Source organism: Photinus pyralis, unplaced genomic scaffold (assembly GCF_008802855.1).
Source record: "Photinus pyralis isolate 1611_PpyrPB1 unplaced genomic scaffold, Ppyr1.3 Ppyr1.4_LG1, whole genome shotgun sequence".
Lineage (NCBI taxonomy): Eukaryota > Metazoa > Arthropoda > Insecta > Coleoptera > Lampyridae > Photinus > Photinus pyralis.
In genome coordinates, this window is record NW_022170249.1 from 45,213,191 (window position 1) to 45,240,276 (window position 27,086).

The 27,086-nt window shown below is 34.2% G+C and overlaps 4 protein-coding genes and 1 long non-coding RNA gene across 6 annotated transcripts; 4 read left to right on the forward strand and 1 right to left on the reverse strand.

Moving 5' to 3' along the window:
- The first annotated feature begins 6,934 nt into the window (after positions 1-6,934).
- Positions 6,935-13,837, forward strand: LOC116160004. 2 transcript variants are annotated; one of them, XM_031473121.1, is made up of 2 exons: positions 6,935-7,015; positions 13,419-13,837. In XM_031473121.1, the coding sequence occupies exons 1-2, from the start codon at positions 6,965-6,967 to the stop codon at positions 13,764-13,766; spliced, it is 399 nt and encodes a 132-aa protein (XP_031328981.1). In that variant the 5' UTR covers positions 6,935-6,964; the 3' UTR covers positions 13,767-13,837. The 2 variants fall into 2 exon arrangements, with proteins under 2 accessions (XP_031328981.1, XP_031328980.1); XM_031473120.1 differs by lacking the exon at positions 6,935-7,015 and adding an exon at positions 13,222-13,363.
- LOC116160005 (general odorant-binding protein 57c-like) lies at positions 11,767-12,490 on the forward strand. The gene is made up of 2 exons (XM_031473122.1): positions 11,767-11,997; positions 12,049-12,490. Exons 1-2 carry the CDS (start codon positions 11,947-11,949, stop codon positions 12,394-12,396), a joined length of 399 nt encoding a protein of 132 aa, XP_031328982.1. The 5' UTR covers positions 11,767-11,946; the 3' UTR covers positions 12,397-12,490.
- Positions 13,838-15,112: 1,275 nt separating the features above from the next.
- On the forward strand, positions 15,113-15,407 carry LOC116160010. Its single transcript, XR_004143111.1, has 2 exons — positions 15,113-15,252; positions 15,305-15,407. It is a non-coding gene; the product is annotated as an uncharacterized LOC116160010 (long non-coding RNA).
- A 3,696-nt stretch (positions 15,408-19,103) lies between these two features.
- On the forward strand, positions 19,104-19,729 carry LOC116160006. Its single transcript, XM_031473123.1, has 2 exons — positions 19,104-19,163; positions 19,213-19,729. The coding sequence occupies exons 1-2, from the start codon at positions 19,110-19,112 to the stop codon at positions 19,552-19,554; spliced, it is 396 nt and encodes a 131-aa protein (XP_031328983.1). The 5' UTR covers positions 19,104-19,109; the 3' UTR covers positions 19,555-19,729.
- Positions 19,730-22,022: 2,293 nt separating this feature from the next.
- LOC116159728 lies at positions 22,023-22,648 on the reverse strand. The gene is made up of 2 exons (XM_031472792.1): positions 22,494-22,648; positions 22,023-22,449 (listed from the first exon to the last, which is right to left on the reverse strand). The coding sequence occupies exons 1-2, from the start codon at positions 22,545-22,547 to the stop codon at positions 22,102-22,104; spliced, it is 402 nt and encodes a 133-aa protein (XP_031328652.1). The 5' UTR covers positions 22,548-22,648; the 3' UTR covers positions 22,023-22,101.
- Positions 22,649-27,086: the final 4,438 nt, after the last annotated feature.

The following is a 27,086-nucleotide window of genomic DNA, read 5'->3' on the forward strand; positions in this document are numbered from 1 at the left end:
TTTGAAGGCATAAATCTGATCTGTGGGAATACGTAATCTTTTCTTTTAAACTTGCATGCCTTAATATCAGCAAAGCTGTGAATATTCAAAGAAGGTAAACTAAGCTCCTGTCAAGCTGAATGCTATTATCAAAGAGGGTACTCTTTGCTATTATAACCTTCTTTCTACGTTTAGCTTTCACTACTTCTCCTTTCATTCCTTTATACTTCCATAGTTGGAACTTTACCTCACCATATTCAACAGTTTATAATGATGGAAAATCATCCGTTTTCGGTTTAAAACTTTCTGTTCGTATCTGTTGCTAAATTTATTATCATTGCCCTTTTGTATCATTCTTTTCACGTAATCTACCTAAACTGTAGTCGTTAACCTTTTTTATAGTTAATAGCTTCTGTTTTTTGTCTTTTAGCATTGGAAATCTGTTGTATGGGTATATGAAGTTACTGGTTAGTCGAACAGAAAAGAAGACAATTGATGTCGCATCAAGTGATGGCTGTCCCTTACTCGACTGCAATCGGTAGATTCAGAAAAAGTCGCGGATACTGTCGATACGGTACTTACTTAACAGTGCGCAAGGGTTTTGTTAATTTGAATCTAAATTTATCCCACATCGCCCGTGATGGTATTACACGCATGTTACGACGCTTGTTTTTTAGAAAGTGTACGTTTGCGACACGAGCGAGCTTGCGAGCGAGTGGAGCAAGTGATACCGTATGAATAAGGTTTATTTGTGTTTTACATATGGCGTTGTATGGTTATTATTTCCAATGCCTCCGATGGTTGCAAGGATTGCGAAATCTGTGAATTTTTTCAATAAATTTCCCTTTTCCTTTCCTTTTCACTTTACATTTCCAATTTTTCTCCTTCATTTTTCAAAACCAATTCTTGCTTTTCGCTGCAATTTCGTTACTAACAAATTCTACTGCATTTCCTTAATTTTTTTATATTTTGTATTTCCTTTTTTTATCCTCGTCTATTATTATAGTGCCGCTTCATATCCCTGCCAGAATTCCTAAATAGTTTTCGGCTTTTTATTCATTAGCTATTACTTCTTTATTACTTCCTTGCAAATTTATTTCTTCGACCTCTTTTAATAAACTTTTCTTTTATATAATTTTCTCATGCATTGCCTTACTGAATTCCGGCATCATTTCCTTGTTCCTTGTTGTCGCTTACAACCTCTCTCTCTTTAACTCTTTTGTCGTTTCCTTAATCTTTGTATATCCTGAAAAGGGATTTTATTTTTAGGTGGCAATAAATTGTAGGATTGCTTATAGGTCCTTTCAGCATAATCAATCAGAGAAACAAACATGTTTGATGTACATAGAAGGGGTACCCAAAAGTTTCCAGAAAAGTTGATTTTGAAGCTATTGTACAAAGTTCCTCCCTTAAAATACTCTCCGTTAGCGGTAATACACTTGTCTAATCACTTTCCATTGTTCGAAACATTTTTTTAAACTCGTCTACTTTGATGTCTGCAAGCGCCTCCTCTTCACCTCCTCCACGCCGGCGAAACGCTTTCCCTTGAGGTTCCTCTTCATTCGTGGGAATAAAGAAAAGTCACTGGGAGCCATATCGGATGAATAGGGTAAGTAGAGCAAGACAGCCATGCCGTTTCTTGCCATGAAAGTGGTCACCGAGATGGCTGTGTGAGCTGGGGCATTGTCGTGGTGGAAAACCCAATTAACCAGACTGCCACATTACGGGCCTTTTTCACCTCACACAGTTGCGCAACCCCTTGAGGATCTCCTAGTAGAAAACTTGGTTGATGGTCTGACCCTAGGTCTGATCTCTTGGAACAAATTTCGAGTGCACAAACAAACACATGAGCATTGTCTTCACATTTAACTTCACTTGACGAGCCTTTTTGACGCGGGGCGAGAATGGCGTCTGTCAGTGGCTTTCGGGTGTCCCTTACATTCTCGTGTACTATTATAATTATTTGCTGGCGCACCTCCTTAATATCTCTGTCAAAATTCCTAAACACTGTTATCTTGTGTAAGTTCCATAGTGAATTAAAGAAAAGTTACTTTAAAAACCGTAGTGTTAAAAAATCCTTATTTCGTCCACTCTAAACCCTCCAATAACTTAAAGCTATAAAATGAATCTTTTAATCCGGCCAAACCTAAACAAACGTATTTGTTTGCCAAAGAAATCAAATCCAAATAGTTCCCCTAAAACTATGTATTGAATACCAAGTAATTATGGATTTAGTTCCAGGTCGAGTGCCAAATAATTAGGTGCTAATTTTCCTACCACGCCAAGCAAACAAAGACTTTTGCTAGCAAAACCAAAAAAGCCAAAAGTGATACTTTTGATTTGTTTTCAGAACTCTAGTGGATGGAAAGATCAGCTAACCACTTTGGAGTGATCACCAATTAGAGTTTATTAGACGACGTATGTACATCGTCGATCTTTTTATTACACTCATTCATCAGTAATCTGTTTAAGTTAACCCATGCGTATTCGTTCTGATATAGAGCTAATTTCGAAGTCGATTACACCGATGAAAACGTTGATTCATGCAAAATTAATAAACTTTCGCAATAATTTTCGAAACAACTTCGTAATTGCAATTTAAGTCATCAAATGACAAAAATGCACGAAGCGAGAGAAATCCATTATGTTATACCAATTTCAAGCATTACCCTGCCAGTTGGCATTTACAGCTGGCCGAGTTCAACAAATCGCGTCAGAATATGAATTCAACTACCCTCCGCTTTTTGGAATATGATTTCTGTTATGTAATTTCAGCCCATGCTTTTGTTTAGGCTAATGAAGTCACGTTATGAATGCAAATGAGGGAATTTGAGCTTTAACACTCTTAATTTGAAATGATGCCATTTTAATGCAAACACGGCTAATGGGCTGTTTACGTAATGCCTAAAATTTGTCACATGTTTTCATTTTTTGCTCTTGTTGCGAAACGCTGTTTTCTTCGTTGATTAATTTAGTTGTATACCGGCTTCATTACTTGAAACCCTTGAAAAAGCATGTTTTCCAATTATTTTATTATTGTCAGCCTGGTAACATAATAAATCTTTGAAGCAATAGAATCCCTGTGTCTGTTGAACTTATAAAGAGTAAAACAAAAACACCAATAAACCACAACAATATAAGTTTGTTCGCTGCTGATGACAGCTTTGACGTTAAAACTGCGTCCATCAAAATCTTGTGAGATATGGTAAACTTTAAAGGGTGTTGTGCAAGAGAATCAAGGACATGAACAAATTTTTTATGACAATCAATAGCAACCCATGTCACGGACACCCTTTATAAAGCTGTAAAAAGTGTTTTATATTTTCGCCGGAAGTTATACGTGCGGCGTCCTCTGGGAACTCAAGGAGTGTCTGTAAACTTTGAAGTGTTTAATCTGCATAATTAACTATTAAGTGCGTACAAAACAAGAAAAATCTTAGTTAAGTGTTTGAGTTGTTAAGTTTTTATACTTCGCATCTTTTAATACAAGAGTTTAGATTAAAAAACACATACTGCGACTTAAGTTAATGGAAATTTTCTTAATATATGCAATACAGCGTTAAAAAGAATCAGATGTGTGTCGTTTCCTGTTCAATATAATAACATAACTGAAACATGAAACACCCACCCTTAATACTTTGAATTTCAGAGTGACATTGTTAAGGATACGAATCTTCATACGTATGGAATGTCTTGTTGAGTTGTCACTTCTTTGTTGCAGGCGGTTCATGTAGTCCTTAGGCTACCGAGACCAAAAGTGCTGCGCCATAATAAGCCGCAGATCCTTTTCCTTTTCGTGTAGTTTATCCGTGATGCTGTAAGGCTCCGTTCTCGTACAGCCGTTGGTTGATTTCGATGCCTGTATCAACGCTTTTCTGTCACTTGGATCAGATGACATAAATAATAAGGGACGAGGGTTTAAAATACCTTCAGTTTAAGTAGGAAACGTATAGAATTCTTTGCAGGTTAACAAATTGTTACGTTTTTTCCCTCGGAAAATTTGATAGTCTTATGCAATTTGTAACCCCATAGAGTTGGTATTACCTTAGTTCTTTATTTTCCCCGTTAGATGCCATTCGAGTGTTATAGAGTCTTTTACAATAGTTTTTTGTACTTTCGCCACTAGAGGTGAATAATAATTGAATAACGCTTTGGGGATTTGTATCTGCAAGCAATTCGTGTGAGGTGTATAGATTGCGATTCACCATTTTTCTTAATACGCATAGGGTTTCCTCTTCCCTCACAGTTCCCCCAAAATTTGTTTATAGTTTTATAGTTCTCATCGTTTTCTTTTCTGGATTACTTTTTCGATATTATCTACCTGCTCCGTGTGACGCATTTAAGTCCCTTTTTCGAATCCGGGTTCGGACATGGATACTTGTAAATGTATAGTGGGCTTTGTTAGTAAAGCAGCCTTGGCTGAAACCCCATCCACTAATAAGTAATAAAGGGTGAAAATAAATATTACATAATACCCCTACGCAGTACGTGAATGACATCGCATTTTTACCTGGACTCGCCATCTTAGCAAGATTGACATTGGCGACGTCACGTGAGAAACTACGACCTACTTCAAAATTTTGTACCTGGAGATTTCGATATTGTTGCTGTCTAAATGCAAGTATTTACGAACCTTTTGTCGGACGATTACTTTTGTTACTACGAAGATTCATTTCTACTAGCTTAACTACGTTTCATATCCTTTGCATTAGTCTGTTTACCGATATTAGTTACCGCAATGCTTTGTAAATTAGTTTTTGAAGTTACCGAGACCATTGTTTTTATTCAATGCCGAGACTTAGTCCGAAACCAATATCTACGATTTTTAGTTACGTTACTTGTTTTACTCCAAAGAATTTGTTCCTGTTAGCTTAATTCATTAATTAGATTGTATATAAATTTGGTTATTTGTGCATCGTAAAGCAGTTTTCTTGAATTTATGTCACGTGCATGCTTTTATACCCGAATTGTACGGACAATCCGTGGTCGACCAAAATTTTGCTTTTGTTAGTGTAAAGGCAATCGAATTATTGATTCGTATTTAGTACTAATTACGGTTTTATTATACGATTTACCTAGTGTGAGACGTTAGAATTGTTATCGCAATATTTTTGAGCCGTGCTATTCACTATCCCTCTCATTTGTTTCTTTGTTTGTCTTGTTATCTGTTACTGATAAGGCAGAACGCTCACAAAGCCGTTGCGACCTGTAGTTCAACGATCATTTTTTTTATTTTCGTCGTTTCTTTAATGTAACATTTGATTACATACTGGCTTTCGATACCATCAGTAGGGTTGTTGTATAGGCTGGAATACTCACTGTCAGTTCAATTGTTCTTGGAACAAGCTGACTAAGCTATTGTCTTCTCTTAAAAACTAAGTTCTCGATTATATAACGCAAAATGGGAAATATAAATATCTGAATTCAAGGATAAATGTCTACAAGAAAGTAGAGCAGATGAAAAGTTGTATGTTCATGATATTGTAAACGTTTAAAATTTGTGTATCAAAGCAAATCTCTAAAATGCTGCATAGTTTGTAGCGGAAGATTTCCATTCGCTTCAAAAACGTCCGCTCAAAACAGTAGACTGTGATGAATGCGAGAAACCTTATCAAGAGCTGACGGAATGTTGCATTAAATTAAAAACTTCTAATCGAATTTATAACGTGATAGAATTAGAATGAAAGAAAATTGGTATTCTAACTATTCACAATATTTTAGATCTTTAACGATAGCTTTAGCTACTATACTAGGGCATCGATATTTGAACCAAATACCTATGTGGAAACATTTATTTTAGTCAAAGACCCGATAAAATATTATCTACACCTCTGACTCGCTCGTTTTTTATAACCAAAAACAATAATATGTTATTTGGTAAACCTGTTGCTCATGGAAAGTTTAATTATCTATTGCGAATAATAATATAAGGATTATCCACGCATTTTCATTAGTGATTCATACTTCGCCTCAGGGCCAAGCGCCGTTTCCGAAATCTAGGTACCCTCGGTGCAGTGCCACTACTCAGCCCAACGGTGTCTTATCAATATTTCTCAAAATAAAAATACATTTTCCTTGTTCCGCGCACTAGTAATTTACAGTCGGCAAATTTATTCATGAACTGTTTACTTGTATACAAAATACTAACACCTTGCATATAAAGGATTAATTTATATTTTTGTTCGTTTCTTCGCGGGAGGTGTTTTTTTCAACTTTCTATAAGGATTGGACCATAAATCAATAATTAATACAATTTGGCAAAGTAGGGTGCCGGTTCCAATTTAATCCACCAAAAAATTTTTGTATTTCAGTAAATAGTTATACACTAAAGACCACAGACTACCATACGTTCAAAGTACATATATAAAATTTTTAACGTAGTGCAATATGACCATTTTCTTTGGTATTTACCCTGGTATAGAGGCGGGAAAGAAAAACCTACTGCTACGAACGTTTAAGAAAGTGAATAATAATGCAAATATATTAAGCAACCTTAAAAAACCATAATTGTTATTCAGGGTTGATCTAATTTCATGTATGATCAGCTTATAAAATGTCCCCCCTTCAAAATAAAGTTCAGGTGTGTTTTTGTTTTTCCGTGGATCTTTTCTTTCGGCTCATATATTTAGGGTGATACCTTTTTAAATTGACACACTGGTATATAAACGTAGTGGGACAAATTTAACGGTATTTCTTCGGGTTTTAAGGTTTTCCTTGTCGTAGGGTGCCGGTTCCAATTTAATCCACCAAAAAATTGTTGTATTTCAGTAAATAGTTATACAGATCAAAGATTACCATACGTTCAAAGTACATATTAAAATTTGCAATATTTTACGTAGTGTAACGTAATCATTTTCTTTGGTATTTACCCGTCTAGGGGCGGAAAAGAATAACCTACTGCAGAAACACTGCATGTCGTAAGATCCGACTAATGAACTGCGGACAAAAATTTCATTAGTTCACATCGACAATTGAAAGTGAAATCATGAAATTACTGTTGCTAATATTAATTGGACTGGCCGTCGTTGCCTCAGAGGTACCATGGCTGTTTTAATTTGAAATCGATATTTTACTTATATACAGTGAGTTTTTTTTAATTGCGAACATAGGAGTTTGCATGCAATGTAATTTCCCTATGTTCGATTTAAAAAAAACACATCAATCTATGAGGTGTGCGCGGTTCACATTCCCAAATCGCGCAACTTGTGTGACTATGAACAGCAACTCTAATAGTCTTTATGATGAAGAGCACTCGGTAAGATTTTTTTAAAGAAGTCATGTGAGGCCATGGCAACTTTAGGATACATTTTTCTTAAACTTACGATAACTTGACGTCACAGGCCACTCACTGACACCACAATTCATTGTGAACCAACCTTCAATTATTTGTAGGTCATGTGCACCTGGTATTCTATTGATCTATTCAATACATAAATGAAGAAAATAAGAAAATAAATACCGAAAACAATTACAATAAATGTTCGAAGTGTCCCCCTTGACATTCTAAGCAATAACTTAACCGATTTCGTAATTAAATTGGACGGCGGTATTTTTAAAAATGTGACAGCTGTCAATTGTATCTACTACTCATTTGAACTACTCAATAGATTGAGGTGTTTTTTTTAAAATCGAACATAGGGAAATTACATTATATGCAAATTCCTATGTTCGCATTTAAAAAAAATTCACTGTATAACTTTTTAGGTATCCGATGACATAATCGAAAAGTGGGAAAACAAGATATCTACGTTCAAAGACAAATGTCTAAACGCGCATGGAGCAGACAGCGAGGTTATTCATGGCATTACTAAACATTTGAAATTTGCGGATCATGATCAAGGTATAAAATGCTATTACAAATGCATATACCTCGACCTCGACGTCTTCGATTCAAACGGTCACTTCAGTGCAGAAAAATTCGTAAAAACGATGCCGTGGGTTGCACATGAATCTGTCTCCAAATGCGCGACCCAGACAGAATCTGAGCATGACGACAAGTGCGAGAAATCTTATCAAATGGCGAAATGTATTTGAAATGATCTCTCCACCTGAAATTCAACATTACTATTACTTTTACCATCGAATATTATTCAATGCTTTTGCTAAAAGTTGGATATAACACATAAGATATAGGTAGAATTTATATTTATAGTTTTATTTAAACCGACTCGAACAGCGTGCTTATTACATAAGGTGAGTTCGCCAAATATATACAAATACAAAACCCCTCAGAATTTAGTAGCTATAAATGCAGTATCCTTTGCTAGTAAATTGCCCTACAGTATTTTATTGTATGAGAGTTGTGTCTACGGCAGGAACCCACATAGCAGACCTACATTGCATATAACATGTACATTCCACGTGGGATTTTGTATATCCATAGAATGTGGAAAAGTATGTCGCAAATGTCCGATGTATGTGCATAGGATATAAGTTTGGCAGATTTCACATAATACATAGTATATACGTTTTGGATGTCTTCTGTATATGCATGTAAAGGGTGATCAAATAAGAGCCTCCGAAAGTTTTTTGAAATAAAACGCATTAAATTCAATTTAATAATCAAAAATTGTATTTGATACGTAAGTTCTGTTCATGACATTTAATGTTTAAAAATAATTTGTTTTAAATGTTGACCGTGACTGACTCGTAGATGTTCCATTGTATGGGTCCAGTTTTCAAGCGCTCTTTCGAGCATTTCGGCCAAAATTTCATTAATTACACGTGTTATGTGTTCGCTTCTAATGCAGGAATAGTTTGTGGTTTATCGGCATAAACAAGTGATTTGAGATAACCCCATAAAAAGTAATCTAACGGCGTTTCATCACATGATCTTGGTGGCCAATTCACTGCTCCATTTCTTGATATGATGTTCGAATCAAAAGTTTCTTTCAATAAATCGATAGTTTCGTGTGCTGTATGGCACGTCGTACCATCTTGTTAAAATCATAAGTCGGCTACATCAATATCTTGAATGTTTGGCAACAATTTTTTAATTGTGCGTTCAGTTGAACGATTATGAGCACCATAAAATGGTTGAAGAGCACGAAAAACATTTCTCTCTGAACACTGATTTTGGAAATAAATTTCCACGAATTGTTATCGTTGTTCTGATGTAAGTCTATTCATGGTGAAATGTCAACTAATAATGAACAAAAAACACATATGCACATGACAGCTATCTTGATTAAAGTATTTTAAAATCCCTATTGGAAAAGGTACTTCGTATTTGATCACCCGTTATATGCATCAGACATGCTGTGTATACTGACAACTGGATATACCATGAATATTCCTGTAATATGCAAAGATGTTTAATAGGATATGTTGTACATCCAGAATCGATGTTCTATAGAGATTCCTCTAACATTCGGGCAAAATGGCTTTATGAGAGGCAGATCGACTGATACAGCTTTATGTCAATATATTGCAGAAGCGGTTTCTGCAGTTGACAAGCGTCTTTTAACTGTTGGTTTATTTATTGACTTTTCGGCTGCTTTTGATACTGTTGACCACAAGAAATTAATTAGCAAAATGTTTCAATGCGGCATTCGAGGTACTACTCTCAATTTGTTTGAATCCTATCTTAGAGATAGAACGCAATTCGTTGAATTACCTCAGGGTCAGCGTGGTTTGTCTAAGCCCATTTTAACAGGAGTTCCTCAAGGCTCAATTCTCGGTCCGACGCTATTTATTCTTTACAGCAATGACCTGGTTTCGTATCTGAAAGAGGGCGATGATGGCGATTCTACATTTATTACATCATATGCTGATGACACAAATATATTAATTAAATCACGTTGTATAATGTCTTTGAAATTGCAAATAAAGCTCACGCTAGATAAATTAAGCACATGGTGCAGCAACAATAATATCATACTTAACGCTGCCAAAACTACTGTGATTCCGTTTGGCTTAAAAAAATATGATTTAAATGAATTCACGTGCTGTAAGACAACCAAAATGCTTGGGCTTACTGTAAGTTCTGACTTGGGTTGGTTTGCTCACATTGACACTGTCTGCAAATCACTTAGAAACTGTTGCTATTCTTTAAGCGTTCTTAAGAAGCTATGCAACAAATCAACGTTACTGACTTTGTACCACGCCAACTTTCACTCTCATATTCGGTACAATATATGTACTTGGGGTGGCAGTACTCACGTTCAGCGCATACTTGTTCTGCAAAAACGCGCTATTAGAATTATATGCTCTTTACCTTTCAATACGTCGTGCAGACCGATTTTCAAAGAATTAAGGATATTGACGGTAATAGACACCTACATTCTGGAGATATGTTGCTTAGGGTTTAGAAAGAAATCGTTTTTTTTTAATCCTGAACATGTTTACAACACTCGACAGAAGATGTACTTAAACCCTGGCAAACACAGATCATCATTGTTTCAAAAAAATTTAACGTTTCGAACGTGTCAAATTTTTAATGCACTACCGCCAAATATTAAGGCCATTAAAACCTACCAAAAATTTAGATTTGCATTAAAACAATTTCTAGTAGAAAAAGCGTACTATCACCTAAATGAATACTTAAACATTTGAAACCTTTTAAAATATTTATTGCATGTTCGTCACAATTTTAGAATGTATCTTTTAATGTGTTTTTTAAATGTGTCGGTTTGTTTTAATATGTTATACATTTTGTAATTTTAGTATTTGTGCTAAGTTTATTGTTTGTATGTATTAGGGACATGGTGTTGCCACCTACTATAAGGTAAAGCAACAACGAATAAATAAATGAAATGAAATGAAATGAAGTGAATTCTTTCCTCTGAGTGAAGCTAACGTGTGTAACGTCGGTAATACAGAAAACGCATGTATCTAATCCAAAACGTATATACATATCATATATTCCCATGTATGTACATAGAAGATCCTCAGAGGAGTATAAGATATATACATAAAAGATACATACAATGTGTGTGCCTAAACATCCATATCACATCCAAAACGTATATTTATAAAATATCCATACTGGACATAAAATACATATGTATACAATGAATATACATAGTATATACATAACATGGACAGGATATTCCCTGTACATTATGGATTTAAAATGTATATACATAAGATATTGAATGCTACGTATGTGGGAAGTACCATCTTTACTTATACCAAAGAGTAAACTTTGATTTATAAATGCCAAGAACGTAGAATTTTCTGTTGTGGAATATGGATTGTTTTTTTCCACGTTTATTGTCAATTTGTCATAATAGAAGATTTAGAATTTTCTTATTAATTGCCTAGGCAGATTGTTACACGTTTAGTTGGAAACCACCTTAGAATTTTTTTAATTTGGCACACAAAATTTATATATGGACGCACTAGGTTTCATTTCAATAATTTTAGTAAATAGCAAGTTATGTACTAAAGATTATCATATATTAAATGACGTCGGCGTCCTGTTTTAACCAGCATATACTCATTCCCTAACATGAGATAAATTATGGAATTGACGATTCAGATAAAACACATTTTTATATTTAGACTTTCAAAGTGAGGTGACTAAACCGTTTACTCCAACAACAAATTACGAAAGAAGGTTTTAAAATCTTATCCGAGACTGGTTATCAAAGGTGACATCCGAAGTATTATAAATACCTACGCTAATGTTACGGAGTACAGGGTTATCGGTTCTCTTCTAATGGGAGCCCGTTTAGGGGTCAAGGGGTCTTTATTATTTTTTGCTTTGGATTTTCTTTATTCCTCACCTAATTTTGTGGGTATGACCAGGTGTTTGGCGTATAAAAGGCTACTAATCTACTGTGGACTGACAAAGACGAGCGTTAGGAAGATGGATAGTTTAGTGATGAGATATTCGATTCTAATAAATTGAGTATTCTAATCAAATGATAATAATTATCATAATATATACAATAAATAACAAACTATAAATATTGACTCTCTTAAAAATTTTAGTAGTGTACATCCACAATTGAAAGTAAAATCATGAAATTACTATTACTAATACTAATTGGGCTAGCGGTGGTTGCCTCAGAGGTACGATAAATGTTTAAACTTCAAATAGGTATTTTACATGTCACTTTTTAGGTCTCCGATGAAATAATCGAAAAGTGGGAAAATAAGATATCTGGATTCAAGGATAAATGCCTAACCGCACACGGAGCAGATAAGGAGATTATTCACAACATTAATAAACATTTAAAATTTGAGGACCATGATGAAGGTACAAAATGCTTCTATAAGTGCATATATAAGGAGTGCGGCCTCTTCGATTCAAATGGACAGTTCAATGCGGGAAAGTTCGTACAAACGTATCCGTGGGTTACACACAAATCTGCCTCCAAATGTGCGGCGAAGACAGAATCTGAGCATGACGACAATTGCGAGAAATCTTTTCAAATGGCGAAATGTATTTTAACTGATCTTGCCGCCTGAATATTCAACATTTAAATTGTAAAAGAACGGAATTGTATGGTATTACTAAAAGTTGAATACCGGATATAAAACAAAATACATAAGATATAGAATGTATAGTTTTATTTAAGGTGCAGTTTACAAACAGTACGATCAAATTATGGTTACTCTTTGGTACGATTTCCTCAATAACTTTTCTTCGCGGTAACAAAAATGAACTTCTGTTAACGAGCGAGTCATTTATGTTGAAATATATTTTTTAATACAAACGCTTCTTCCCTATTTAAATTTTACGGGTTGCTTCGACCCCCATTAGAGGGTTGATATAATTTCATGTATGACCAGCCTATAAAATGTCCCCCCTTCAAAATAAAGTTCAGGTGTGTTTTGTTTTTCCGTGGATCTTTTCTTTCGGCTAATATATTTGGGGTGATACCTTTTTAAATTGACACACTGATATATAAACATAGTGGGACAAAGTTATCGGTATTTCTTCGGGTTTTAAGGTTTTCCTTGTCGTAGGGTGTCGGTTCCAATTTAATCCGCCAAAAAATTGTTGCATTTCAGTAAATAGGTATACACTAAAGATCAAAGATTAGCATACGTTCAAAGTACATATTAAAATATGCAATATTTAACGTAGTGCAGCACCCGTGTAGGGGCGGAAAAGAATAACCTACTGCAGAAACACTGCATGTTGTAAGAGCCGACTAATCAACTGTGGACTGACCAACGACGAACCTTTAGGAAAAGAAATAGTTATTGTGGTGTGAGATATGCAAGCAAATATATTAAGCAATTTTAACAATGTAAAAACATATTTCTATAAATAAAAGGAAACATTGATAACGTTATAAAAACTAGTTTGATACAGAACTATAAATATCTACACCTTTCAAAATTTCATTAGTTCATATCGACAATTGAAAGTGAAATCATGAAATTACTGTTGCTAATATTAATTGGACTGGCCGTCGTTGCCTCAAAGGTACCATGACTGTTTTAATTTGAAATCGATATTTTACTTATATATAACTTTTTAGGTATCCGATGACATAATCGAAAAGTGGGAAAACAAGATATCTGCGTTCAAAGACAAATGTCTAAAGGCGCATGGAGCAGATAGCGAAGTTATTCATAGCATTATTAAACATTTGAAATTTGCGGACCATGATCAAGGTACAAAATGCTTTTACAAGTGCATATACCTCGACCTCGACGTCTTCGATTCAAACGGTCACTTCAGTGCAGAAAAATTCGTAAAAACGATGCCGTGGCTTGCACAGGAATCTGCCTCCAAATGCGCGACCCAGACAGAATCTGAGCATGACGACAAGTGCGAGAAATCTTATCAAATGGCGAAATGTATTTTAAATGATCTCTCCGCCTGAAATTCAACATTACTATTACCATAATATGCTATTATTAAAAGTTGGATATAATACATAAGATGTAGAATTTATATTTATAGTTTTATTTAACAACCGACTCGAACAGCGTGCTTAAAACACAAATTAAATAACATAAGGTGAGTTCGCAAAATATATACAAAACCCCTCAGAATTTAGTAGCTATAAATGCAGTATCCTTTGCTCGTAAATTGCCCTACAGTATTTCAAAACGTAGAATTTTCTGTTGTGGAATATGGCATGTTTTTTTCCACGTTTATTGTCAATTTGTCATAATAGAAGATTTAGAACTTTCTTATTAATTGCCTAGGCAGATTGTTACACGTTTGGTTGGAAACCACCTTAGAATTTTTAAATTTATATATGGACCCACTAGGTTTCATGTCAATACGACTACAGCCGATGTCAATGTAAACCCCCCAAAAATTCTTGGATTTTAGTAAATAGCAAGTTATGTACTAAAGATTATCATATATTAAATGACGTTGGCGTCGTGTTTTAACCAACATAATATAGGTACTCATCATTCCTTAACATGAGATAAATTATGAAATTGACGATTCAGATAAAACACATTTTTATATTTTTCGTAGACTTTCAAAGGGAGGTGACTAAACCATTTACTCCAACAACAAATTACGAAAGAAGGTTTTAAACTAATCCGAGACTAGGGTTATCAAAGGTGGCGTCTAAAGTATTAAAATACGCTATTGTTACGTAGTGCAACAGGGTTATCGGTTCTCTTCTAACAGAAGGGGTCAAGACTTCAAGAGATCTTTATTGTTTTTTGCTTTGGATTTTCTTTATTCCTCACCTAATTTTGTGGGTATGACCAGGTGTTTGGTGTGTAAAATGCGGCTAATCTACTGCTAATCTACTACACGCAATAGCATTGGCATTAAGCTCTTCAACAACCTCCCCAGCACCACGAGAAATATAAAGACTTTCAGGGAATTCAGGTTGAAATTAAAAAAGTAATTAGTACAAAATGCAATCTATAAAATCGATGAATTCGTAAACATCTGCAAATAAATTTATTTACTTTTTAATTTAAATTGGTAAATTGCAACTATGTAATCTTGTTCTTTTACTGTCTTGACTAGCCCTTACACAATGTTAGGTAATCCATTGTCAAAAGGTAACAATAAAGACTGAATTAATAAAAATTGAAAAATTGAATTGAATTGAATTAGACTGACAAACGACGAGCGAGCGTAAGGAAGATGGATAGTTTAGTGTGAGATATTCGATTCTAATAAATTGAGCAACCTAATCAAATGATAATAATTATCATAATATATAAAATAAAAATAAATAACTGTACTAAATGAAAGGACACATTTATAACATTATGAACTATAAATATCGACTCTCTTCAAAATTTTAGTAGTGTACATCCACAATTGAAAGTGAAATCATGAAATTACTATTACTAATACTAATTGGGCTAGCGGTGGTTGCCTCAAAGGTACGATAAATGTTTAAACTCAAATATAGATATTTTACATGTCACTTTTTAGGTCTCCGATGAAATAATCGAAAAGTGGGAAAATAAGATATCTGGATTCAAGGATAAATGCCTAACCGCACACGGAGCAGATAAGGAGATTATTCACAACATTATAAACATTTAAAATTTGATTAATAAACATTTAAAAAATGGACCATGATGAAGGTACAAAATGCTTCTATAAGTGCATATATTTCTTCGATTCAAATGGACAATTCAATGCAGAAAAGTTCGTACAAACGTTTCCGTGGGTTGCACACGAATCTGCCTCCAAATGCTCTGAGCATCACGACAAATGCGAGAAATCCCATCACATGGCGAACTGTGTTTTAAACATCTTGCCGCCTGAATATTTAAATTACGATTGATAAAACAGACATAAAATACATAGGATATAGAATTTATATTTATAGTTTGATTTAACAACCGACTAACAGCATGCTTAAAAACAAATTAAATAACATAAAAGATGAGGTCGCAAAATATATACAAAATACAAAAACATGTTTACAGAACTATCAAAAGCAGAGATACAAAATCTTCCTACCAAATTCCATTTGGATTCAATTTGTTGTATCTCTGCAAATATTTACTTGATTGATTCCACGCTTTTGCCCATTTCTGTATAAAATAAAATCCGTACTAGAGTACCAGAGTGGGCTGCATTTGTGGGAAAATTTCAGTCGTTGATTTCTGGCAGTTCTATATCTTTTTTGAGGATCTGAATCTGAATTGAAAGTTGGTAATTAAAATTTATCGGAGCTTTCCAAGATGTTTGCAAAAGACAGCAAAACATCTCTTTCTGTTTTTAACTTCGAAATAATTTTGTCCAAATGGATGAAGGGATTCTACGTAGGTAAGTATTTTACGGATGCATCTTACATTAAAATATGCAGGGACGTACTCGGACGCTTTTCTGCTAATGTCAATCGCCTCTTGGATTGGAAAAATATATATCAGATAAATCAGTTAAATCTACAATTTTATCTCTTTGGGCAATTTCCTTTTTTAATAATAATAATAATAATAATACAATTTATTGCCCAACAGAATAAAATTTCAAGTACAGGACAATTAGTAATATTTACCTTTTGCAAATTGATTGACTTCATTACGAAAACACTACAACATTTCACTAGAGATAGACTAGGAACAAAATCGCCTTCTATTTCATTTAACCAACTCCTCCGAATTCTCGGGTGTGTAGATTTAGAGATTTGACCTATAGCAGGCACGTCCAATCCAGGACGTTGTCTATAACGCGCTAGAAAGCTCTGCAAACCACTTAAATCAACATAAAAGGCATTGAAACGACATGAAAAACCTTAAAAGTAACAGAACTGTAGCTGTTTAGGTGTTTACCAGAAACCGCTTAAACTTCTAGGAGGCTCGGGGAAGCACTACAAGACACTATGAGGGTTCCTATAACCCTCCAGCTAATACAGAGCTTTCTTCAGTCCTTTCAGAACCGTCTAGACAATATTTAGGCTTTTGCATGAATTTGTGTTTTCTTTCGAGACTTCTCTATTCTACATCACAGATTTCGTGCTTTAGGTACTACAATGAATGCCACCATTTATAAATTGATGTTTTTAAAATTCGCTTGTTGGCAAAATGCAATTATAACACGTTTACATTTACCACCAAACTCTATTGACACAGACTGTACTTCTAAAATACAGCGATACCAAACCATCGCCTTCTTAACAGACTTGTTTGGTTGGCTTAACTGTATATGGTTCTAATGGTTGGACAAGAAGGTGTTCCTAAAAGGCGCTAGAACTTTTGGAATACACCAAAAAAACTCTGATTCTCGAAAAGTTTTTGATCGCGTTGATACGGAGTTTGTAGTTTACCACTTAAACAGGAAACAGGAAAGGACGTAAATAGCAACCACAGATTTTTTACATTATTAGTTGCTAATATCTACGTACACATTGATGCAACCTGTTAATGAATATAAGATGAAGATACCTGTTGATCAAATAAATTTGGTCCTTCTCCTCTTCAAAGTACATCCTTTCCCTATTCTAGCAATTCGCTCAGCTGTAATTCCACTTTGCAAAACAGTCCTGGTAAGAAGCGTCCTTTTGCTTTAGAAACTTAAAAAAGGAGTAAACTTAAACAACATTCTAGTGCATATGTGGAAACCCCTGTGAGTATGTTCATGGAAATTCATCTCAGTAAGAGAGCCACTTGTAAGTAGGTCCGATATTATTGTCACAACACCAGTGTGCAATAAAGAAGTTAATCAGCGAAGTTTGGAGAGAGCGAGCGAAACTTGTTGCATATTCTACACCATCACATCCAAAAGTTTAAAAATCCCACTGGGTCGTTTCAAAACTGGAATCAAACATAATTTTTTTCCCTTCACGATAAAAGTTTTGGAAGAACAACAAGAATTAAACACCGGGAATTAATGTCATAAACAAATAAAGAAAATGCTAATTTTTCTCCAAAATATGTATACCTATCATCTGTATACGTTTGTCAACAATCAGAACAGATACGCCAAGTTTCAACCCAATCAACATCGACCAATTTCACAAATCAGTTGTTGATAACAAACAAATAGCAACTGTTGACAAAAGAAAACCTATTTATCGACAGTTTCCGGAATTTAAATGATAAAGATTTGTATATAATACCAGAATGTGCGCATTTGCCAAATTTTTATTCAGAATGAGGTGCTTTATTCTCTTAACTATTTTATGCGTCGTTGTGGTGGCAAAGAAAAGAGTAATCAAGCACATTCGAAAAACAAATTGAATGTTCTGTTTCAGATTCCAGCGGTCAAATTGAAACAGTGGGAACGATTAATTAAACATTTCAAAGAAGAGTGTATAGAAAAATCTAAGGCTGATGCGACTCTAGTCGATCGAATGGTATATGAATTGGAATTTCCAGAAAATTTGGGATTGAAAAGATACTGGAAGTGTACTCATAACCACTTTGGAGTAATTAAAGGTAACGGGGAGATTGACGGGAGAGGAATTTCAAAACGAATCGCATTCGTGCTGCCTCGAATATCTTTAAAGTGCGCTACTGAATACAACAAAATAAAAAATGTGAACGACAAAGCTTTTGAAAATGCAAAATGTATTATTAATGAACTTGCGGGGTAGGTATGTCCTGGAATAAGTAAGACATATTTCGAAGTTACGTAAAACTTTAGTTTGCCATGACTTTGTCGCAAATGGAACCTTTATTAGTTTTGTTATTAATAAAAAATAAATTTTTAATAGTCCAATATACTTTCTGTGTTATTTTACATTTTTAAGGCCAGTTTCAAATACGCTTCTATTAAAAATGGATTGCTTCTATCCGTGCTAATTACATCCTGCTCTACTAGTGTTGGAGAAACTAATAATGGAGAATTCTTCCTTCTTCTCTTAAATTACAACAAGTCGATATCTAGGAAAATAGGATCTCAGGGGCGCTCGCGATTTGGTCATATGCTGGATCAACTCTCCCACTTCCAACATCAACTGTAATAAACCGATGCAACGGAATATCGAAGGATCCTCACTCCTCAGTATTACCATCACATTTTAACAATAATTTATTTTAACGTTGGAACCTCGATCCTTATCAAGTTCATGTCTTGAGCATTGGGAAAATACTTTTACTCTTTATCCCAACGACCTCGCGGCAGTTAGATTACATGCATGCAGAAATTGTAGATAATGCATTATGAGGGGCGGAAATTATATAATAATGAAAAACACAAAGCCCTTTATCGAGACCTATATAAAAATACGATGATAATTATATAACAACAACGATCTCCTTCTACTACCACATGGTTATCCAACATGAAGCGCTTTACTTTCCTGATAATTCTATGCGTTGTGGTGGCCAAAAGAAGGGTAAAACAAATGTTAGGTATACACATTGAGAATTGTAAACTTGTTTCAGATTCCCGAAGTCCAAGTGAAGCAGTGGGAACGAATAATTTCGAGTTTCAAAGCAGACTGTATAGAAGAAGCTAACGTGGATCCAATTCTCGTCGAGCGAATGGTTTACGAATTGGAATTCCCCGAAGATGAGGGCTTGAAAAAATATTGGAGGTGTACGCATAATCATTTTCACTCTATAAAGGCAAACCACAACCTCGACGGAGAACAAATTTCAAATCAAGTTCCTTTTGTTCCTCCTCAGTTAGCTTTACAATGCACAACCGAAAGTAATCACATAAAGGATCTGATCGAGAAAGCATTTGAAGGTGCAAAATGTATTATAAATAAACTTGCGGTCTAGTAGTAAGTTATCAGTTATCTGAGTTATCACATACATTTCGCTTTCGAAAATGCCTTTTTTCAATCGGCCTAAGTAGGTAATCAATCGCTTTCTAAAGTTTGAATTTACATTATATAAATTATACGCAATTGTGAAATTTTGATGAGCTTACTACAGTCAAAGGGTAAATAATGTATTCTTTGCTATACAGGGTGTTTTTTTGGGAGCTTTAGTTAAAAGTTTCTGGGAAAGTAAAATACGTAGGTTTTTGAAAATTTGTACTTAGGAGTTACTCTGAAGGCCGAATCGATGTAAAATATTTTCAAAATGGCCGCACTTCCGGAAACACCGGAAGTAGATAGTAACTTCGTTATTTTAAATGGCAACCCCTATTAATTTTTGGATTCTACGTGAAATTTCTTCTTTTGATACCCATATGTCGATATCTGCCATTTATGGTTTTTAAGTTATTTTGACTTTAAGAAAAAAAATGGCGGATGCAGATGGTACCATAATTGATTACTTGAAAACGGTTGTAGTCATGGCAACCTATTTTTATCAGTTAGAGAATGAATAGGGCTTTCTTTTAGTGCACTTAAAACAAAGTTAAGTTGCATACAACCGCACCTATGGAGATCCAAATTTAAGAAACTAAAGTCTAAACTCAGTTTTTTTAAATGGAATGACCATGTTCTTAATATTGCATGAGATAGAGAATCGAAATTGGCATATTTTGTATACATGTTCCTATAGCTATAACAGTTTCTGATTTATTCCCATATTGAATTGATCTCGGAATTGATGCCAGCATTTTCTTTTTAGTAGTTGGCCATGATGAATTTTAAACAAATCAAGGAATGGATTCTTTAATACCATTGGTTCTAGTCTAAATAATTCATGGATATAGGACGGAAAATTTTTGAAAAATCTAAACAGAGTCGTTCAACTGAATTTCTTATCTCTATCTGTTCTAGCAACAATTCCATACCAAAAATGTTTCAACGAAGTGCATTGAATTTATCTTGCATTTGCAATTCAATTCATTTTCTTAAATATAGAGCTTTGTATCACTTGTGCTTCAACGGTTTGTAGTGCATTAGGGGTACAAAATAAAATTCATACAATTTCGTTCTGAGTGAATGTACGGAAAGCACGCGCCGCGATTCTGCCCATTTCACCATAAATAACAATTAAATTCCAAAATAGGTGAAACCACTGCGAGTCATTTTTCGACTTATGTTAACCTATAACCACTAGATTTGTTTAAAATTCAATTGCATGGCCGACTACTAAAAAGAAAATCCGCAATTCAATAAAATGCAGAAACTGTTAAAGATAGCTATAGGAACATGTAAAAATATGCCATTTCGATTCTCTATCTCATGGAATAGTAAGAACATGGTCGAGTTTAGTCTTTGAAGTTTCATAAATTTGGATATCCATAGGGGCGGTCGTACGCAACTTAACTTTTTTTAAGTGCACTAAAAGAAAGCCCTATTCATTCTCTATGCACTGATAAAAATAGGTTGCCATGACTACAACCGTTTTCAAGTAATCAATTATCAAGGTACCATCTGCATCCGCCATCTTAAAGTCAAAATAACTTAAAAACCATAAATGGCAGATATCGACATATCAAAAGAACTGAAATTTCACGTAGAATCGAAAAATTAAAAAATAGGGGTTGCCATTTAAAATAACGAAGTTACTATCTACTTCCGGTGTTTCCGAAGTGCGGCCATTTTGAAAATATTTTACATCGATTCTTCAGAGTAACTCCTAAGTACAAATTTTCAAAAACCTACCTATTTTACTTTCCCAGAAACTTTTAACTAAAGCTCCCAAAAAAACACCCTGTATAGTGTAACCGTTAGTGGTGTAACTTATTAAAGTCCTTTAAATTCAATTCTCAAAATCGTTCCAAGTGCCAGAGAGACGAAAGTTTTTCGATTTTATACAATAAAATAAACTATTAAACGGCCCACACACGTTACAATTTATCGTTACTACAGCAGTTTCGAGGAATGTCTCCTTTTTTGGATTCATGTTAGTAACATCAAACATCTCTCATTCCGTCTGCTGATATCCTCCCTATTACTGCAGGCATTAAATTAATACAACCTGAGCCTTTGGTAATGATTTTACTAATCCGAAAACAGCCGATGCCGCATGCAGAGAGGTCAAACCGTTATAACGCGATTTATAACAATGCAAAATTTCTTTTGATTGATGTAGGTACCTTTTTCTCCAAACTTAAGTCCTCAGTTTTATAAAGAGCTCCATAAGACTCACGAACCTGAACTTTTTCTCCTCTTTATATCGCAACGAATGATGCAAGTGATTAAATGCAGAAAAGGCTTCCTGTGGTTGAAAATAGCACGTGCCTTCAATTTCTTCTTCTTCTTTATTTAATTCCATTACGATTACATGAATTAGTGATGGAATGATAATACAAATAAGTATAAAAAGACAGGGTATGATGATTGTAATACCGTTGAGTGAAAAATTTATTTCGTATACTTAACTTATATATAACTTATAATTTTTAAGTTTATTTACAAATATAATTTATTTCTCTACAATAAGATCATCAATGATGCACAAACTGTATTTGAAGGCTTTGTCACAATTATCCTTTTCATCCCTGTGTCGTTTTTCACACTTTTCTTGGAGATCCTTCTTAATAAATGGAAACTTTTTCACAATAAGTTCGTTATCGTAGCTGCCATCGGCCTTAAAAATATTGACCTTCTCGTGTAAACACCTCCAATAGCACTTTAGGGCTTTATCTTCGGTGAAATCCAATTCTTTGATCATTTTTTCTATGCGTTTTGGGTCAACTTTGCTTTCTTCTATACATTTCATTTTCAGGTCTCCTATAGTTTCTTCGAATTTCTTTACGGTTTCCTCGGGTATCTGAAACATTCATGTAAATATGTGATATAAAAACAAAATTTTACCTTTTTTGCAGCGACTGCTACCACGAGGATGGAGAGTAAAAGAACCGACTTCATCGTTGGTTACTTCTCTTGTGCTTCATTTGTTCCACAACACGTATATTTATATCGAATCGCGTATTCGAAAGGTTAAAAATTCATATTATACCGGTACAATTTAGAATCAATTAATATCGCACGGTTATCGAACTAATGATTTGTTATTCTTACAAAAGATGTGATATTAATTGTTAAATAATATAGGTGTATATTTCCACCTACTTCATACGACTAAATATTATTATGTACTGATTCATAGTGCAAATGATCAATAATGGAATTGTTTTTTTTAAAGAAAACATTCAATAATAATTGACTGGATACGTTAAACCAAATCACTTATTCAAATCAATTTACCTATCGCTGATAATGAAATATTTTTATTGCAGTTATTAATTCAAATTGGACATTCTCACTGTCTCCACAATAAAGGGTCCAAATCTTTCCCCTATACCTAATGTATCAAGGGATGAAACTCGTTTTTTTTTAATCTATAAAGCAAAAAATAACTATACATTTTCAGTGATCAAATGCTTCATTACATGCAAAATGTAAAAGAAAATCCTGTTTTTCTTTCATGGACTTCATCTATTGTCTCATACCAGTGACCACCGCTCCTTTAAAGCATGAAATGTTTGCATTTGCAGGGGTTAAACTTAAAGTACTCATTAACAATCCTTCATAGAAACGGGAAAAGAATATTTCCACTACAGAAGTGATCTGCATGTGGTATGCTCCCTGTGTGTAATGCGGGTAAATATCCGATTTGGCGGATTATGAAGTGTTTTTTATTTATTTCTTTATTTTGGACATTGTTTATTCCAGCACTTGTTGGATATTTAGGAGAATACAATATTTTGTTTTTCGCAGAGTAGATGGGCTCATTTCTACGGCGTTGTAGGCCATTTTCCTTAAGGGTAGTAGTTTCACGGGGATGATTTAGTTTCTTCCAAATTAGTGTCTGGGGTAGATAAAAATCTATTTATGCAAATTTTATTGCTTATCTACATAGGATAGGAAGTTACCTCTACATAGGATAGGAAGTTACTTACGAATACAGTCTTAAATGCATCCATAATGCTGGCATATATGAAGGAAATGTCAAAGGTATTTAAATCTTCTATATTTTGGTGCATTCATTCAAAACTTTAAAGCAATTAAAAATTAAAAAGTGGAACAGATTTGGAAGCATGCCCTAAATTACGCGCGTTTGTGAAAGCTTCAACCAAAGGATAGATACAAAAGCCAAAGAAATGTTCTGCATTTACAGAAAGCGACCTAAGAGGAGTTTTTATTTCATCCAGATGACAGTTTCAAAAGTCATACTTGAAGTATCGTTACTTAGCAACTTTAAAGCACGTGTGTTTTAAAGGCCTTTTTTCGCACGCATTTGAGTGTTTAAAACGGAGATTGTGATTCAGGTGTAATAAAAAATTTATTTTAAAAAAAACGGATAATTCTACCCTTAAACTGCAGATGTTTAATTGCAATGCAAGTATTCCGTTATAGGACCTAATGAGGACCTAATGAGAACTTCCCGTCTTCCCCAGTGCCGAAAATGATCAGCTTCCCTTGTTGTTCTTTCTAATTTTGAAGAGCCTAGGAAGCTATACCACTGTACAATCTCAAAGCGTGCAACCTCTCAGAATTATAGGAGATTGCTGTCAACCACCTTTTTCAAACACTCAAAAAAATCTAAGCTCACTGGATTATTCTTATACAGAGTGTTTAGTATTATTGGTTTTGTATTTTTTCCTATATCGAGTGACAATCCAATATGGCGTCCATAAGAATTTATTCGAAATCCACAAGTCATAAATCATTTATTTTAGCACCATCAAAAAGCAGAGAAAAAGTACTAAGCAGTAAAGTACATTAGCAAGCCTCTGAAATTGTTTCAGTACACTGTTTGTTATCATTTATTATTTAATATCTTTGAAAATAAATAAACGCCAGTGCAGTTTCGAAAATTACCTTTTTCGCTTTCTTAACCATAACTTCGTTATTTGTAAAGTTACAAGAAGTTCTGAAAGGGAAAATTAATCTACATAAAATTCTGCAATTCTTTGCTCATTTAAGCGACTTTGTCTCTCTTACTCTTACTCACCCTGTACAATGCATATACAGGGTCGCTATTTAAGATGGAACCAAAGCTTTCACGCTCAAATCATTTGAGATATGGATATGAAAATTAAAACGCTTCATTCAAATTTACTACCTTTATATCCCAGAACAAAAAACTTAGAAGGAAAACGTAAACGGGAACAACTGAGTACAAATATAATTAGTTTGGAGAACATTCAATAGATGGCGCATATTTAGCGTGCTTGTTAAAGTTACTAAATCTAGTGACTTTAGTACGTGTCGCCATTATGACAGTTGAATTTTGAATTTTGATTGACAGCTTATTGTGCTTTAAGTATAATTACTATTCATTATTACAATGAATTATGCATATACAAATCGAAAACGTAAATGTTGTGTGACAAATTGTGAAGACGTTTCCCAAAAATGGAGCCCGAAGTTTTTATAGAATTGGTTTAGAACATAATGTGGAAGAAATTTACACAAAAGTTTTTGGTTTGTGAACGTCATTTTTCTGGTTGCGCTTTAGAACCTGGAACACGAAGAGGTTTAAAGCGTGTGGCAGTTCGCACATTATCTTTAGCAGGTAACACTAATTGAATTGTAATAAATTGCTACATATTTTGTTTTTAGAACGATCTTGAGAGCATCATAAAGTGTAGAGTTCCATGAAGTTGATCTTGTATCTTGTATATCCATATTAAATTAAATATAACTCTTTGATTGGATTAATTGGAGTTGTTACTTATAAAGTGGTCTGTACTCTTTGAAGCCCCTGACTGTTGAGGTGCATCGGCATTAAACTGAATTTATCTGGATCCCTAACAAACAAAATTGGACTTCACTGGCTGGATTCATTTACCTTTTAGGTTTCAGCTAGTCAAATCCAATGTTATTGTTACAGATCCGGAGAACTGCAGTATAATGCGGACGTAGCTTACATTTTAATATTTAAATTTGGTGCCATTCACGCAAAAGCTGCTGAGAACATACACGAGATGGCGCGTCATTTTTACATTACACATAGATATATAAATACCTAGATACAGCCATCCTTAACAAACGTACTTCGGTTTTTAAAAAACATATCAAAGAAATTTGTACATCTCTCCATTACTTTCTAACCAAGAAGAAACATGTTCTATCTCTTTTTATTGCATTAACCACTATGTCGTACGCGAATCGGACGCTTAAAACAAACTTAGCGCGTCCCATAAGTCATGTGACAGTTGACAGATTTCACGATCGCGCGAAATCAAATCTAACTAAAAATATTCGCCCTAAACATGATGGGCGGTTTTTTCACTAAATTTTGTGTAATTATATCGTTATCAATTGAATACGAATAACATTAGTGCTTGCCATAATTATAGACGCGTCCATAATTGTTATTCCTGAAATAGTTTTATTACATAGAGCTACGCCATTCAAATTTGGGACTATGTTTACCTTGTTTGGCATGATGTGCTGCAGTGAATTCATTGCTGGCTTGCAGAATATCAAAAAAACCGTAAGTAAGTAAAGTTTATGTTCAACATTTTAATTTTAATTGCATGGTTTTAGGCGTAATGGTAACGGAGATTAAGTTGCGACAGGAAGTGAATTCGTTTCCAATTATTATTTTGGCGTATATGATGTTGATGCAGTGCGTTTGTATCATGATCACGAATGATCCGTGCAATATTCTTAGGAAAACGAGATTTATAGACTGTGTGTGCGTGCAATATCAAATTTTGGTCGCTACGCGTCTTGCCTACCTTTCGGCATATGTCCAATCGGTGGGTTTTCTTTTTGAAATTATAGTGCTAATTGTAGTAAGTAAGCTACACGTGTACATTTATTTAAAATAAATACAACATCTTAACAATGATATCCAATTGGTGATAATACTCATTTAGTGAACATTCATTACGTTTGTAAAAGTTCACAATCCGAATCATCGTCAGATGAAATTGACAAATCCGAATCATCACTGTCATTATTAACACTTATTATAAAGTTCAGAAACATCAACCAATATAACTTCTCTTTTAAATTAATCACTTTCCACATGTTCACACACTTTCTTCCAGTTGTCAGCTTCCATTTTAAATGTAACATTTCTTGCTTCTATGCGATTTAAATAAATAAAAAGGCGTTTTATTTATGTTGTCTCAAATCTGATAATTTTCTGTGTGATTTGTGCTAACAATTTGATTGACAGTTATAATAAATAATGCGAATCTTGTCTTCCATGCTCAGGGTACCTCTATAAAGGATAGCGCTATACGTAATTAATGTGCCGAAAGTGATGGTAATAGATGGTACGTCCTTTTGAACTATGTTGGGGTATGGCTGTATCTATGTATTTATATATCTATGACATTACATTAGAGTTTCCATTCTAAGTTTGTTGTTCTATGCTTTATATTCGTGCACATCGTAAGATGGCACTGCCTATTTAAATGTCCTTACTACTCACAAATTGTATTG